General features: G+C 38.1%; 1 protein-coding gene across 1 annotated transcript; it reads right to left on the bottom strand.

The window, feature by feature from the left end:
- Positions 1 to 15,681: 15,681 nt before the first annotated feature.
- LOC149185899 (uncharacterized) lies at positions 15,682 to 16,327 on the bottom strand. The gene has a single exon (XM_089412516.1). It carries the CDS (start codon positions 16,147 to 16,149, stop codon positions 15,946 to 15,948), a length of 204 nt encoding a protein of 67 aa, XP_089268642.1. The 5' UTR covers positions 16,150 to 16,327; the 3' UTR covers positions 15,682 to 15,945.
- Positions 16,328 to 18,351: the final 2,024 nt, after the last annotated feature.

Below are 18,351 nucleotides of genomic sequence, written 5' to 3'. Positions count from 1 at the left end.
CTAAGAAGTCTACTAGCGAAAGCCAAAATTCAAGGTAAAACAGTTTGTAATCGCCATATAAAGACCCTAAGCCTACTGTTTACTCCATTTTTTCCACAGAAAACCCGAATTCCAGTTTGAATACACAAGAACCAAACATGGAAACTCCCATAGCCCTGAATGTGGCTCCCATGAATGCACCCCATAAAGACTTAGATTATCTACCCTTGGCTGACAAAGATTTCCAAATAAAAGATTTATCTAGTGATAGGAACAATCTTCAGGCCTTCTACCAAGTGAGGGATAGCTATCTAAACAACTCTAACATTTTTGGACTGTGGGAATCTAATCTTCCTATGTATTTCCTCCCCTCAGTCCATGTTTTCCCAGAAATAATTCATCATTGTTGTGCTAACTATGACCCTGTCCATAGAGCAGTTATGTCCCCATCCCAAACTGTCCTTTTTCCCATAACTTCCAAGTCCATTAATGAAATGATATAGTTCCACTCCACTCAGCCCCTTGCTCCTCTTTCCATGGGTTATCTACTTGAAAAAGCATCTCAATTTCCCACATCAGAGATAAGCCGTATTACTCAGACCTTCATGCTACCAAAGCACCAACCTAAAGGTCCACCTCCTTATCTACAGACTTTTTTCACTAACACTGGCAGACTCATTGTTGAAATGATATCCCTGATCATGGGATTCAATTTCAGTGAATATGTTGATGACATCACTTTAGTTTTACTGTCAATCTTTACTCCAAGACAACCCCCTGCTGTCAAATATGACTATGCCACTTTCATTACCGACAAAATCCATCATCAATTCATAAATTTGGAGAGGGAAGGAGTCTTCAAATATACATCTTTTATATACCATCTTTTGTTGTATCATCAACCAGACAACTTTTCTTTCCCTATCAGGAAATTAGACTCAAAAGGAAATCGAAGGTCTGTGATTTTTTGGAGTTCCATCTTTCATAATACCAGTGAGTCCCCTTATTCTTATAATGAGTTCATTGGCTGGTTTGTACATCCAACAATCACTTTATTGATTGGAGTTCCCCCTCCTAGGATCACTAGTGACATGAAGAAGATTCTGCAGCTCTCTAAACAGTACAGGATAGGTGATTGGTACCTATATCAAAATCACACAGAAATCAGAATGTATGGGTGTGAACTTTGCCCTTTCAAGTTACCTAGATATGTGCCCATGAGATTATTTGCACTAGAATATTTTAGGCAGCTTATAAATGCAGACTTAGTCCATTTTTGTAGCACAAAGAAAAAGGCTCAGCTAAGAATCAAGAACCAGTTACGCCCTTTTATCATCAATTCTAGAGATGCTTGGGAAGAAGCTGAAAAATTTTTACAAGACCACCTTAGATTGAAGAAAAGTTTCTGGTGGGTGCCATATGACCCAAATAGTTTTATATCTGACAGAAGGACAAAAAACAGGCTATCAGTTTATATACATCATAGGATCTCAAAATTGAACAGTTTGCAAATCAAGATGAATGGGTAGAAGGGACCCTAATAGAAGAGATTAGTGAGCAGGAAAAGATGGAAATTGTTATGAAAGATCTTGAGAAAGCCTTTGACCTGGACTCTTTTGGACATGTATCATTCAAACTGTCTCAGCAATCAGAAATTGGTACATCTTCTGCCGGAGCTTCTCAACAACCTGCACCAGAAACCAGCATACAAGTTACAGGAACTTCCAAAGGCAAAGAATTAGAGACCACAGAGCAGCCTACAATGACTGATCAGCCTGGAAATACCAAAGAACAGAGTCATGTACAGATTCCTCTAGCCCAAACTAAAGCAACAGAAATTCCAGCATTGCAAACTCCTCTAAACGAGGAAAGAAACAAAAAAGGGACAGAGAAATCACCAAACCTATCAGTGGACCTACAGAACAACCTGGAGAAAAGAGACAAAGATTGAATCCTCTTTCAGAAGAGGAAATCATTGAAGAAACTATAGACAGCCACAGAGAAGAAAGGGCAGTGAGCCAACAAACTTCTCCATTGGGAGAAACATCTCTTAGTTCACAAAGGCAAGAGCTAGAAAGACAGCACAATGTAGAAGTATCATCCACCAGGCCACAAAGCAAACAAGCCTCAGACATTAAGAAGACATTTACAGAGATAAAAGCCAGAAATGATCCAGTAAGGCTTCAAATTTATAATCAGTATCTAAAGATGGCCCCCTCAAACCAGCAGAGATTGATGTCAGCTTATGATATTAAAGAAGGCAAAATGTTAATGAGTTATTTTAAGCCAAAGGTGCAACAACCTCAGTCAACAGCAGATTACATCAGAACAAATTTTGAGGTGCTAGCCAAATATATTCATCCTATGGACCAGATTGAACTTCACAAACAGACCGGGGAAATGGTCTATTCCACGCTGACTAACAAAGAAATGATGGCCCACAAGCTACAAAATTCCTTGGATAATACAGCTACTTAACTTCACTTGGAAAAATCCTCCTCCTTAGCCAAGGATAACAGAATTAAATCATTAGAAGAAATCATCATTGGATTTGGACATGATCCCAAAGATGCTAAAGGCATACATGCTCTGATTAAAAAGAAAGAAGAGGACATTGCTGCTTTGAGGAAATAGCTGAAACTGCCTCCTTCAAGGCATCCTCAGACAGCAGAAGTTGTACAACAGAAATCAGAAGAAGATATGATGGACCTGCTCCTGAAACTTAATGAAATATTGAATGATACAGAGCAGGCATTAGAGAAGACACTGAAGGAAAAGCAGGGAGAGTCGACCTCTCAGCCTCCTGAAGTAACTCCCATAGTCTCAACAACAGTCCCTTCTGCACTTGGAACAACAGTAGCTCCAAATACCCCAACAGCCACAGTAGAGGCAATCACAGGTACATCAACAGCAGGAACAACATCAGGTAGCAGCACTAATTTAAGCACAGAAGAGCTCATTAAGGCCATGGAAGAATTTAAATTACAAGTTACTGAATTAAAACAAGCAAAAGAACAATTGGCCAATATAGAAAAGAAGTATGATGCTTCAAAAATAAGTATTGCAGAAAAAACCAGGGAGATTAAAGACTTAGAAAAGAAAGTTAAAGCATTAGAACAAGAGCTCACTTTTGATAAGCCCCTGGCAGATATCAAGAAAATCCTTTGGGCGAACATCATTCAATCTATAAATGATGTGTGGGCATCTATCCAAGTGATTTATGAACAAATTGATTTAGTAGGAACAACACATGGAGCAATTCAACAGACAAGAGCAGAGTTAGGACAAATGCCTGAACAGGTCAACAGGCTTATACATTTTTTAAATAACAGAAATAGGGAACAACTGGAAGCACTTGGCATCCTAGACAAGACTGGCACTATTTTGGAAATCAAAAGGGTGCTAACTAAAAGAACTTTGATGCAGAATCTAGAGAGAAGATGTCAAGATATGCAGGTGGAAATCAATTCTTTTATGGAGAAATTCACAGTTTTGCAGAATAAAGGGCTACTAAGTCCTTTGGTCAATGACAGGTTAATGAAGCGCATTGATTATGTAGATAAATTGAATAAGTATGCTGGAGATCAAGCTAGTTCATCAATGAGTGCATCAGGAACAAAAACACTTCCCACAGGCCGAGTTCTCTATGACATCTTGGAGAACTTATTCTATATTGAACATGAGGTAAAGCACTTGTTTCAACTCCAGCCTAATTTCTTCAGATATACAGAGACTGATGAAACTCTGAGGAAACTTCAAAAACATAGATTGCCAGATAAAAAATGGTGGGAAGACATATTGAGAATTTTGTAAATTTACTTTTGGTTAAATGTAAATTTTGCACTTTTACCATAGCAAGATGAACCAAGATGAAGAGAGGTCAAACAAGTCGAAGTGTATCAAAACAGGTGAAAAGTATTGGTCAAAACAAGGCAGCCAGCACAGAGTTACTAAAAGGACAACAGCAAGCCAAATAAAAGGGCCTGCCTCTAGCACATTCAGCGAGAATAGGAACAACACAACAACAGTTCACTTTCCACCTATCTTCGAGACTAGGTGTCTCTATTTTTCTGTAAAAATAATTAGTCATCACTAGAATATATCTCACTTTGTTATGAGATATTTTTGTAAAGTTTTTTTGTATAAATACCCCCTCAATTGGAGTATTGAGTGTGGATTCTTAGACATTGCCATGACATTGACTATTTTAGAATAAAATGCTATTTGGACCAACTTTGTGACTTGCTGGATGAAGAATTGGAGCTAAGGACTTTTCTCAGAATTCTTGAATCAAACACCTGATCAATAAGTTCATTTATACCTTGTGTTTTAAAGTTTCCTTGTTTAAAATATCATCTATGTTTCACCTCTGAATGATAAATGAAAGAGAATAACTCAGAATTTGCTTAATTGCACTATGTTTTCAATCATTATTATTCTCAATGTTTTCTTCTGAACTAGTATAAACAGTGAATTCTTGATTGCCCCTGTTTCCTAGTTTATTCATCTTAATCATTTAATAGAGAATTCTTAATTGCTATTTATTGATGGTTAGTCATATTCTGCTCATTTAAAGTATGTTAAAGGATTCTTAGTTGCCCTTTAACCCTTTAAGCCCATTCCATCTTTCAGTCTCTAATTGTTTCCTGTTTGACTACCTTGCTCTGTTAAACCATCCTCTGTGAAGAAACCAATTCCAGTTAAGCCATTTTCTTTGACTCCATCAACCCAATGGACTAAGCTACTCAATCTTACCCCTTTTGTTATTGAATCTCACCACCCAAACTCAAACAAAACCCCCAAACTTCACAACTAGCCTAATATCTTGTAAAAAAACAAGCTAAATCATAAAGAGAGAGCCCTCTCTGAGTACAGATTGGCTAGAATCTGTACTTAAAAGTTGGTTTGTGGTTACCTCGAACCCCTTTCCTCTTCCCAACAACTTCTAGGAAAATCTGAGTGATAACAGGTTAGAGGAACAATGCATATGGATTAATGATTATGCGTATGCAGGAGTAGACTTCTGACAAGACCCTGCCTTATTATTACGTTCTAGTAAGCAATGGGGATAACTGGGTGAGTGAAGTGTTTTTAAATTTTATGTTTTATGATGTTTTTGGTGGTGCAATGCACTAATCATTGACATGTTTTGATGTCAAAGATGTTGCACCACAAAGACCTGAGGGTGAGTCCCCATATGACCATTAAGGAGGCAGCGAGGGTGGTGGAGCCAATAATGGCCCAAGAGGATACTTATGAGGAGTAAACTGACGGCAATGAGTTGAGACAAGTGTAGTGGAACCTAGAGGGGCTCATGATGGGTGTACGACTCACTCGACTCGAGGATGTACCATGGCACATACAACATGACATAGTGGGTGTGTCCAACAAGATGGGTCAGTTTCTTCGTCAGGTGACTAGGATGGTTGTGTGTTACTGAGCACACAAAGGCTCCAATTATGAGTAGATTTAGGATACCACTATGTGGACGTTAGTGTATGTACTACAGGCTTATGAGCATGGGCTTGCAAGCCCAATTTTGGCACTATACCGATTTATATATTTTGGATAATATATGCAAGCTAAGTGATTTCTATCTTGTTGCCACATCTTTAACAAAGGAATGAACGTTGCAACTTATACACACTCTTGGTGGAGTTGGAACATTTTGGTGGGGTTAAGGCAAGCCAAATTTTGGCACTATATAGATTTCTATATTTTGGATAATATATGCAAGCTAAGTGATTTCTATCTTGTTGCCACATCTTTAACAAAGGAATGAACGTTGCAACTTATACACACTCTTGGTGGAGTTGGAACATTTTGGTGGGGTTAAGGCAAGCCAAATTTTGGCACTATATAGATTTCTATATTTTGGATAATATATGCAAGCTAAGTGATTTCTATCTTGTTTCCACATCTTTAACAGAGGAATGAACGTTGCAACTTATACACACTCTTGGTGGAGTTGGAACATTTTTGTGGGGTTGAGGGCCCAAAGAAGCACCAACCGCAACTAAAAGTTTTATGGAACTAATTAATTGCAAGTAAAATTTAAATTTTTTCTTCTACTTGTATGCATAAGTGAGTTATGAGATCATTCATTTAAAGATGTACCCATAGTATTTCACAAGAACATTATCAACCATGACAAATATGGTTTTCTAGCAATATCAAACAGTTTCTTAAAAGAAGGTTGTTTGGTATTCTAATTCAAAGTGAGCTATGGGAATTAGCATCACAAGGAAGGAAGAAGTAAGTTCCATAACATTATTTTCTTTTCTTTTGATAGGAGGAGCAATAACATGATCTTCCCGTAACTGTATTTGGAAAGTATTTTATGCTATCATTATTCAAAAAACATTTTATGCTATCTCAAAGAAAGGTTCTTTTGAGAAGTTGTCTGGTCTCTGCAAAGGAGCAACCAATACTATATTCTCTGCAAAGGAGCAATCAATGCCATATTATCTTTCACGAGTAAAGTGATGGGCTTTGTCAGTCTATTTGCATGCTTTATTCTCAACTTACCATACTAAAACCAACATTATAAGAAGAGTTTCTTATACATGATGTATTCTATGAAAGCTCTCCGTGAACCAATAAGAGGGCAATGTTCTTCATTTCTGCACAAATGGTTTTCTTAATTCACATTGTAATTACGTACCATGACTTTATAGTTAGGCTTAAATTTTTTCAGGACAGAAAAAGCATAATTGTATTTATATAAGAAATATAAAAGAGTCAAAATGTACATTCATCCGAACATAGAAATATGTCCCAAAGATTTGAAACTGCACATAAGCAGAGCCATATTTTGAAAGAGCAAGATCAGCCCTTTAAAAATTGCGGAGATAGAGCAAAGAAAAACATTCGCGTCATGATGAGACCATATCAAGAGAAAACGATACACAAAAACAAGATCTTAACAAAATAGCCCGCAGCCTGCTTTCGATGAGAAAACATATGCAACCAAGATGCGCCGAGAGATTGAGATGAAACCTGCTCAACCGAAACATAGAAAATAGCATCATATATAGCATAAGTAGAAAAGACAAGGAGAACTATGAAACAAAAGAGAAGACCCAAGAGAAACCAATGATCTGCAATAGAGAAAACTAGAAGTGAGGAGGGAAAAATTCCTGTATGGGAAAGGTTTTTCCACCAGAGGAAACCTGAAGATGCCAGAAACCCGGAGCTGCATGGAGACCCTTTTTAGATAAGGAGTCAGCCTTTTGATTTTGTTCCCTGCAGATGTAATTGACTGAGCCACCTTTTAAAGAGTTCCAAAAAAAACTGATCCGATCTAGCCACCCCACGAGATGAGGCCTGGAGATGGAGTTTTTCCCAGAGACATAATCCACCAAGACTTTTGAGTCTCCAAAAATAGAAACATCTTGAAGATTTAAAAAGAGACAGAAGCTCATGAGACCTGCGAGAGCCATCGCCTCAGCCAACATATTTGTACCCCTCCCCCCATTCCAATGAATAGAGAAAAGACTGTCTTCGTTTGCTAAAATATGAAAACCACAGCCACATAACCCCTTCTGCTCAGCACCATCAAAAAATGCCCTAGGCAAAGAAGAAGATACCTGTGAGAGATTTTTACCAACCTGCTCCTTCTGCTTGGGAGAGGAATGCGGAATTTCCTCATAGTGAGCATTAATGATGAAAAAGATTTCCATAAAAGGGGCCCTATTGTCATTGAAGATATAGTTGTTCTGCCACTTCCAAATGCACCAGAAAGTAATGATAAAAATTGATCTCCATGAGACATTTTGTTTGCTGCACCATAGGAATGCTTCATTTATCGAAGCATGAGACTTGTGCTGGATACCAAAGCATTTCTCCAAAAGCATCCATAATTGACGAGAGCCTTTGCAATTTAGAAATAAGTGAAAGTTATTTTCCTCTGCTGATCTGTAAATGGAGCAAATACCCGGACCCTGCCATCCACGCTTGTTTAGATTCTCCCACGAAAGATTCTTATTATGGAAGGACAACCATGCAAAAAAGACCATTTTGGATGGACACCCTGATTTCCAGAAGATACACGGGAAGGAGATATTGCATGAGGACTGTTTACGACTAATCAAATTCTGATATATGTCTTTTACCCGAATGGAACCCATCCTGTTTGCGTTTCTCCAAATAAGACAGTCATGCTCGGACGAGCGAAATATGCCACAGTTCCGGAGTCTTGTCCTGATATGATCCCATATCAGAGTGATATCAGCCGGCATATGTAAACTTTCGGCATCACACCAGATAGGGATAGGGCCTTGCCATCTTGTGATCAGACCGTCCCAAAAGAAGATGCCTTTCCTGTGAAGAAAAGTCAGTAAGGATTCAGGAACGCTGATTTCCTCTGTGCCACTCAGAAAAACGTCTTTTCCAATAAGAATCTTTTTTCCAGATTGAAAGCTCCATATTAGATTTTCCAGGAACAGTCTTTCGATTTTATGGAGGCTTAACCAAATTGAAGATCCATGAGAGGATCCTATCCTTCCTTTTCTGAACCAAAAGGATATGTTCTTTCTGCCCAGATACTTTTCCTGAATTGTGTTGCTCCAAATCCCTTCCTCATATAACCCCCTCCACATAGTCTTGCATAGAAGGGCCTTCCCGAAAGTCCTCATGTCTAACAGACCCCATCCACCCATGCTTTTTGGCAGAGAAATATAGGATAGCTTCGAGAGATGATATTTCTTTTTTCCCACCTGACCACCCCAGATAAAGTTTGCGGTGAGCTTGTTCATTGATTGAATTATGGTCGCGGGGAGGAAAAACAGATGTGCCCAGTAAACTGCCAACTGATTTAGAACCGATTGCGCCAATACAACTCTCCCCGCCAAAGAAAGGCATCTATACTCCCAAGCTGATATCTTCTTGAAGTATCTCTCAGGTATCCATTGCCAATCCATCTTTGAGTATCTATTTGCTTTTAACATAAAGCCCAGGTACTTGATTCCATTACTGATGGAATGTGCCTCAATACTGAAGAGATCAGATAACCAGGCCAGCTCTTCCTGGTTTATATCACTGTGATATATAATAGACTTCGAGCTATTTATCTGCAAACCAGATGCCTTTTGGAAATTTTGAAGAATTTCATAGTAACACAGCCAAGTTAATCTGCATAAAATGCCAAACATTATAACATCATCGACGAAAAGATTGTGAGAGATTGAAATGTTCCTGCATATTTTCATCGGGAGACACCTTTTTTCTTTTACAGCCTTGTTGATATGAAGACTGAGGGAATTCATAGCCAAAATAAATAAAAGCGGGGACAGGGGGCAGCCTTGGCGAAGGCCTCTAGACGCTAGGAAGAAAGCAAATGGGATCCCATTGACAATGACTGCATAATTCACCTTTTCTACGCATGCCATGACCTAGTTTATCATATTAGCTCTTAATCCAACCTTTGCTAGCAAACATCTGATGAATGCCCAATCCATGCAATCATAAGCTTTATAGAGGTCGATTTTTAGAATGTCTGCATCACTTTTTTTAGCATGGATGGCAAAAAGACCTTCTTGAGTTGTTGCAACCGCGTCTAAAATGTTCCTCCCCTGTAAAAAAGCATGCTGATCCTTTGTTAAGAAAGTAGACAAAGTTCCTTTTATTCTTTCAGCGATAATTTTTTATATGATTTTGTAAGAAATATTACATAGAGAGATCGGACGGAAATCAGTGAAAGAGATTGCATCTCCTTTTTTTGGGATGAGTGCTATATTAGTGGATGATGTTTTCTGGTTTATGCTGCCTGACATCCTAGTCCCTTCCACCATTTTTAGCAGGTCAGTTTCTATGATATCAAAAAAGTGACAAAAAAACTCTATTGACCACCCATCCGGACCAGGGCGTTTGTCCCTTTTAAAAGCTTTTAAAGTTCTCAGCAGTTCCTCCTCGGTAACTGGTTGATATATTTGATTATTTATGTCCTCATCGAACATTTGAGGATACACTTCAATGCCCCATAGAATATCCAGAATCGACCTGTTTTCCGATCTCTTGTATTGCCTTTCAAAGAATCGCACTGCCTCTTTTGAGATTTCCTCTTGGGAATATAAAAAGCCCCCTCTTCCATCACTTATTTTCCAGATTGAGTTTTTTTCCCTCCTCGCGCTTGCGAATTTATGGAAGAACTTTATGTTCTTTTCCCCTTCTCTTAGCCATAAAGCCCTACTCTTCAGCCTCCAGAATAATTCCTCCTATTCTAAAATTTTTGATTTCTTCCTTTGTAACTCCTTAATATGGCATCTCATTTGAAAAGACATGCGATTATAAGCCATAGCTTTCGATGCATAATCTAACTCCTTTTGAATTTTTCGAAGGTCGGATCTGTTGGATTGCCTTTTCTTAAATTGCCGCTCTTTTACCACCTTTCTTAAATGATCCATTTTATCTCTGAATGTCATAAAGATCGAGCAAGGATTTGAAGGCAGCATCTCGCACCAGACTTTTTTAATGAGTTCATTAAAAGTTGGGTCTTCCAGATACGTCCTATTGAATTTGAATGAATATCCCTTCATGCAACCTTTTTCCTTCCACCCCAACAAAATCGGTCTATGATCAGAAATAAACACCTTTTCAATCGATGAAAAAGGCATGCCCATCTTGTCAATTAAGCTAGCATGAAGAATAAATCGATCAAGCCTCTTTGCGATTTATGCTTTTTCAGTTCTTCCATTTTCCCACGTCGGATGCATCTGAGCTGGGAGGATGTCCACGAAATTCCTTCTCAGCAACTCATTTTTTATTCTTTCCACCAGCGGGTCCTTTTTCCTGTTAATTCCCCATATTTCATCCATATTTAGAGTGATATTTAAATCCCCTGCAATCAGTAAATTTTCAATGTCAAAAACTTCAGAAACAAAAAGTTTCTCCCAGAACGACATTCTGTTCCTGTAAGGAGCATAAACATTTAAGATATTAACGGGGAATTTATGACCCCTTATTTGGGCCGAGATCAAAATTCCCGCCAGACAGCTGTATGTTTTTGCCATGATCCAGTCCGGATCCCACAGGACTGCTAATCCGCCCGAGAGGCCATTTGCTTCTATAGCCGATATATACCAGGAAGGAAACATTTTCCTAAAATAAGAAATAGCAACAGAGGAGGCATGCATGGTTTCCTGGATTAAGATAATCTTGGGTCTGACTGAGAAGAAAAAATCCTTTAACTCCAAAAAAATTTCCCCAGCCCCCAGCCCCCGAATGTTCATAGATATGATAAAATTCATTTTGAAAGCTTCTCGACCATGCTTGCTCTAAGAGGCCTCTCATCAATCATATCTACGATAGGAACATCAATAAGTGACAATTTACAGATTCCTCTACCCACACCCTCACCTCTTCCTCTAAAGTGCCTACTGCCCCTATTATTTTTCCTTCTCACCGCGATATTGCTAGTGGAATTTGGACTAATGAGAGGAGATTTTTGGGTGCCAGGTTTATGGATGGTGAGAGCTCTGAGCTCTAGCGACTTCTTGGAAAGCAGGAAATCCAAAACACTGCCTATAGAATTAGAGGGCGAGGAAGACGGAGAGTCAGCGGGGGTGGGGGATATCATGATTTCCTTACCTTTCCCGGGCGAAGAAACTATCTTTATAGGAGATGGGGATGACTGAATAATATGAATTTCATTGCTGCTTCTTTTGAAGGGATGAGGAATCGGGGGCGGATTGGGGACCTCATGATCAGAGGTCGGCTCAAGGGGGGGCATAGGCGGGGATATGAGCGAAAAGGGGACATCATGATCGGAGGCAGGTTCTAAAGGAGGCATAGAAGGGGATATAGGCTCCACAGGGGAGAGGGTTTTAGACTGCGATGGAGGGCGATGAGGATCATCGGATGAGGTCTTCTGCATATCCTCTGATCCAGAGGAGGACTGGCTCTTTGTGGATAGAAATTTCCCCGAGTCCGGGCAAGGAGAGATTACCCTACCAAATTTTGCTTTGAATTGATGAGTTCCATGGAATTTTCAACTATTGTGAAGACGCCGAGAACAATTCTTTATTAGATGGCCAGTATGATGGCACGCTGAGCATCTAAAAGGAACCCCCCAATAGTCCAGTCTTTGCCTAATTTTCAGCTCCTTCCAGAGAATGTCGATATGATCCGGAAATCCTCCCCTGTACGATTTATCTATCAGCACCCACGCCACTCTTTTATCTTTTTCTCCCAGGCACCAAGGATCAATGTAAACACACTTTCCTATGGCATTCCCAATCTCGACTAAGGTTTCTTTTGACCATAATTCTAATGGCAGACCGGGTAGCTTGACCCAAATGAAGTTGTTTGAAGGGGTATTTCTTAGCGGATTGAATCCCATGTACCATCTGTGCAATACCAGGAAGCTTCGATTATACACCCACTGATGCTTCAGAATGATTTCCAGATCACTTGGTTTAAGAAAATGAAAGCAGTACCATTCCTTTAGGAGGCTGGCTATAATAGGAACATACCCTATTAGCGGTTTCCACTGGGACACGAGCCAACTTCTCATCTTAGAGTCATTCATTTCCGAGAAGTGCCATCGCCCGATCAAGGCGTTTCCTTGGAGGCTAGCTATGCGATCAGCAAGGTGGGTACTGTCTATTCTAATGGCTGCGGGAGGAGGAACAGTCTTGACCGGTTTATGGATTTTCTGATATGAACCTTCTTCCGAATCCTTTCCAATATGATCATTTTCATTTAGTCTGGGAATTCGAGAAGGTCCTTCCTTTGGCTGATCAGAACCAGCCAAGTCATCCTGTGGGACCGATGGTCGAATCAGCAAGTCCTCCAGAGTGGACTGCCAGTCAAATGACAACTTGGCATTTTCATGGACTGATTCTGCTTGAATGGCAGCTTGTATCATCGCCTCCGTAGCAGATGTGTCGGATAGTAACTCCATTCTTGAAAGAGCCACCAACTCTTACCTCATAGGTACTACAAGAGTCCAGAAGAGATATGAATCAGACAAGAGGTACAACTTACTTATGAACAAAATGCCTGGAGAAAGAAGGATAGAAGTGCGGTCTTTTGACTGGAGGATTGACAAAAGAAACCTCGAGAACTAAAGGACTCTTTTCCCAAAAGGATGATAGTTATGAAAATGCCATCTGTCCTCTTATCTTAAAGGAGATGACGACATCATGAGCTAGACATCAGACAAGCGAGAGGGAATTTGAAAATTGACGGCTTCCACTTAATTCATCCGATCAGATTGCATCCCAAGGATAATTTAATATTCAAGATGAAACACAGTATGTCACCGCCAGAGATGTATTTTTGGTCATCTTCCGATTGCCGGAGGAGAAAAGCCGGCTCGGAAAAACTAGGGGAAAAGCCGACCCGGAAAAGCCAGGGGGGATCGAAAGGTGGCGACCTAGAGCCAAGGCTTATGAGCAATTCAGACAAAATCCAGGATAGAGACCTTCACGAAACTTCTTCGGGACATACTACGCAGCAACAGAAAAACCCACATATACACCACCAGGGACCTAGTTTAAAACAGACATCTGTGCATGGCTTGGAAATAACAAAGAAACTCTGAATCTTTAAAGCTGATATCCATAACCAGTTTAAGATTGACTTCCCAGACATGTTAGATTCACCCATTAATCTCTAGAGATTTGTAATTCAGAAATTTGCTTTCTAAAAACATATTCGCCTAGTTGCTATGCCAAATCATCCTTCCTTTATGCACCATTCATGAGATTTTCTTCCAGAAACAGAGATTTATATTGAAATAAAATTATACCAAAGATAACTGCAATGCTGATAAGTTTTCCTTTATGGCACTGAAGATTTGAAAAACAGATAACGGTACACAACCAGACAAAAAGAAAATACTAACCTGGAGAGAAGCGCAGACAAGCTGAGAGCGGGGTGCATAAACTGTGGAAAAAAAAACACAGCCAGAGAGAAACCCGAGTTGCCAAGGCGCCACAATAATAGAGGCCCCAAATAAGACTAACAGAGCTAGGAGAGTCTGAGATTCTAAGATGACATAACCTTGAGACACAAAAACACACAGAAAGAAGATTGCAGAGAAGAGACCCCACTTGAGAAGAGAGTCCCCCCAGGAAACAAGCGTAATGATCAAGTATGGACGCGGTGAACATGCAGTGTTCTTTTGCGTTAGGTGTCTTTGTCTAAAAGGAGTGAGGTTTTTCGATACAGGGCTGGCGATAAGGAGTCATAGCAAGATAGATGACATGCATTGGCTGAAAAAACACACCTGCGTAGTACTTATAGGCTCTTACCAACGGTCTCGATCTCTGGTTGGATGATTTTCCGCACACCGCTCCACGACCGTCGCGCTCCTCCTCCCTTCTCTAGACCGAACCCCATAGTTAGGCTTAAATTATGTATAAAGACTCTGCAGACTTTGAAATCAACCCGTTATATGATTCTACGATTGCGCTTCAAATGGTCATTATGTGGAAGGTCATTATGTGGAAACTGTTTTGCAAAATTGGTAATCTAAAAACGATTATTTTGTGGAAATTGTTTTGCTAATAATTGTGGAAGAACCAACATATTTAGTGCTTTCTTTGTTTAAACATTTACGAATGGGGTATCACTGAAACTCATTTAATAATTATTATTATTTTATATAAATGATGATTATATAATATTAAAATATATTTTCTAACCTTATGATTTTAGAAAATAAAATAGTGGTATTTTTGAAAGGGATGAGCCATTTTCATAATCTCTGCTGTTTGGATTAACACACAAATTAAAATTAACTAATATATTATAATATTAAAAATTGAAATTAAGATTAACTAATATGTTATAATATTAAAAAAATGAAGATGGATATAATTTTGCTTAATATAATTAAATTATTGATATTTATTATCATAGATCTATCCTAAGCACAAATATAATATGAGTTGAGAGGGATCAAATTTCTGCAAACTTATTTTAGAGTGCAAAAAATAATGTGTCCTTGTCATGTGATTTTTTCTATGTGAAGAAAGCGTAAGGTTTCTATGTGATTTCTTGGGAAGATCTTGGCTTAAATCATGAATCACAGAGCCATCCAATCTGAAATGTGTAATTTTTCATTCTTTAAATTGTATTTTTGAATGCTACAAAGATTACATAACTTAAAATTGTAGCTCCAAAAAATCTTTATTGGATTTCAACATAAAATTGTATACCTCTAAAATGATTAAACTATAAAACCACTTGAAATGTTTTAACCATAAAAACTTATTTTTTTCAATAATTTAATATGATATATACATAAATTTTTTAAGCCATACATAAAATATTTTACATAATTAATTAACAAATATTTAGTAATGGGATAAATCACACCAAACCCATTCGAGTTGTCAAACATCTTTCCCACGGTAACTCCCGAACCTATAAAACGAGAAATCTAAAAAGCCCTGCTTCAGGATTAACAGGGCTATGGATTGCCCTTCAATCTATTATCAGTAAGCAACTCTGTAAATAAAAGGAATAGTATGTTTGCACGCATCCGGATTAAAATAGTTTCCACAATAACGGGCGATAACTCTGAGATGATCCCGCTCAAAGAGATTCATGAATTAAATAACCCTAAAACAGACAAACCCTGTCGCCACGGTAAAAATATGCAAAATCCAATCATGTCTGCAAAACAGTCTTATTCAATGAATATACAAAGAATACAAAAAGATCCTTTATTTCCTAAATCGCTAAACAATGGAGTAAGAAAAAATACAAAATGCTCTCTAGTCCAGGAGAGAATAACCTCCACACAACCCACACTTATAAGACAGTCGTATACATAAAGAATAAGTTTTTTTTAATTGAAGAAATAGCCCCTGGAGCAACTCTCAGGCTTGTCTGAAATTTGACAGCAAGAATTGTAGAATCTAAATTTCTCACATAGCGGAAATTGGACGAGTAGAATAAATTACATATCAGAAAAAAAAAAAATAAGAAGTAAATGATAGCGGCCTGCAATCGATCTCAGTAAAATCGACAGGCCAGGAACGGGATGAAGGCGGCGACGAGAGTAGCAAATAGAGCAGGGAGGAAGGGCAACGAAGCAGCGCCTGCCTCCATTGTCGGACTCGGAGCTGCTGCCTTCACTTCTGCGGCTTCTGCTGCGCTCACTATTATCATCAGAACGACCAAGAAAGCTGCAGATGTGTAGTTGCCTGAGCCTGCCATTGTTGCTCACACTCACCAGAAACCTGCTGCTGCAAGGATATAGCGAAAAGGCCAAACCCTAAGCCCAACCGGACTGGAACAAATGCGAATCTGTGACAGACACCCCCAAATCTGAGACCGCAATGTTTCTTTGCCTCAGACTCGAACTTTAATCAAAATGGGCCAAGAAATGTAACTCCAAGAATTTGCTCAGAAGGCCACAGAATCACGCATATTTATCTTCCTCTGGGAATCGCACAGCGAATAGGAAATGTACACATGTCACAAGAAAAATAATATAAAATAGTCTTCCAGTTGTCTGCGCCTCACATTTAACTGGCAATTTACGCGTGTGGTACAAAAAGTAATATAAAATATATCTTCCAACTATGATTGAATAAAGATGAAAGGGACAGCCAACAGGGAACGAACGAATTGCGGATGGTGACGGCTGACGGACAGCGTGGCCGCCAGGCTGGCTGTGATCGTTGGTAATGTGCGGCCTATCACCATGTCACTGGTTGAGCTTTTTCCATTGATAGTCGAGCTGAGGTAGGGACATGTGCTGTGACCCAAGGACCTGGCAAAGGTACCGTCACATTTACAGTTACGCTTTTTTCCTATTTTGCGGTATGGACTTATAAATTTAATTTCCAAGTTTGAAAAAGGTTTATGTTTCCCAAAATTTTAAATATTATTCCAACTTAAGTTGGGCCCATACACCAGGTTTATTCCATATTTTATCTTTATAACGTTTAAAGAGATCTATCTTAAATTTAAACCTAAATAGTATCTTTTAAATTTACTTAATTTAAAAATATTATTAAATGATTTTAGGTTTAGTGATTTGGTGTATAATTGTTTTTAAGTTGTTGATTAGTTCTAAAGACATACTGTAACTAGATATTATGATATTTGTGAAACAGTGGTATTCCGTATAATATTGATGCTCCGAGATATTCTAGAAAATTATATTTTGATTACTAAATCAAATATTGAAATACTATATTAAATTGAATATTTTAATAACTAAATTTTATTACAAAAAAATTATAATTGAATTAGTGGCAGTGGTCACTCGGCAATAACGCGCTTAATTAATCGATTTTCAATGGCCATCGGGTAGAAATAATTTAAAAACAAATTAATATTGAGAATCTAAATGTCACCACGTTTAGTGGGCTCTTGAACGCTGCAATGTCGATGGAATAAAATAAAAGGCGAAAGAAAATATATTTCTTGTTAATAGCTATTTTGAGGATTACATTGTTTAAAAGTTAATGCTGGTTGATTTTAAATTATTTAAAATTGAAAATTTTAATAAATAAAATATATTATAAAGATTTATAATTGAATAAGTTGGAGTGGGCACTCCTAAATAAAGATTTACAATTCCATGACCTCCTAATGAAAACAATTTAAAAATACAATAATATTGAAAATATAAATGTCGCCACGCGTGCTGTTGAATGTTGTAAGGTCGACGTAATACCAAAAATGTAAAAGAAAATATATGTTATTGTTAATAGCCGGGATTATAACATTTAAAAGTTAAGGTTAAGGGTGGTATAGATTTAAATATATGAGATATAAATTTAAAAGGGAAAACAAATTATTTTATTATAATTAAAATTCAATGACGATGATGATTAATTATTATTAGGAATAATATAGTTTATTGAACCTTAAGAAAGTAAGAGATTAATTGAGATTTTTTAATATTTTATTTCTATGATAAGAAAGAAGGGAGAGAAGTGTTCCTAGATCCTTATAGTTTTGCATACTTAAAAGTTAAGAAGGTTGGTAGTGTGGTAAAGGTTTTGGAAATGAGAACGGATGTGAGTAAGAGCCAAGCAATCCAAGAGAAAGTGTTTTTCATCTTCAATCTTCTTTTTATCGCAAAAGTGACAAACTCTTTCGTCCTGAATTTTGGGAATTGGCCAACACTCAGTTTCACTTTGAAGCTCATGAGAACTAGTTCTTATCTTCGCAATGTTCATTTTCTTCTTAGCACTTGTCAAAATAGAGAGATAATTCTGGTTAGCAAGATTAGGGTTGATCGTTTTCCTTATAATATCTTAGCTTCATTTTTCCTTCTAACTCCTTATCGACCCACAACTTATCTTTAAATTTGGAAGTAATAGTATTTTTAATTTTATCCTTATTCTCCAAGATGATCTCTTCCTTTATCCCCCAATGGTCAACCTAAGACTGAGTGTCCTT

Source organism: Pinus tabuliformis, chromosome 3_1 (assembly GCF_031772625.1).
Source record: "Pinus tabuliformis cultivar Carrire ecotype Pingquan chromosome 3_1, CPIR1, whole genome shotgun sequence".
Lineage (NCBI taxonomy): Eukaryota > Viridiplantae > Streptophyta > Pinopsida > Pinales > Pinaceae > Pinus > Pinus tabuliformis.
Note: the sequence above shows the minus strand (reverse complement) of the source record. Positions and strands in the feature narration are given on the sequence as shown.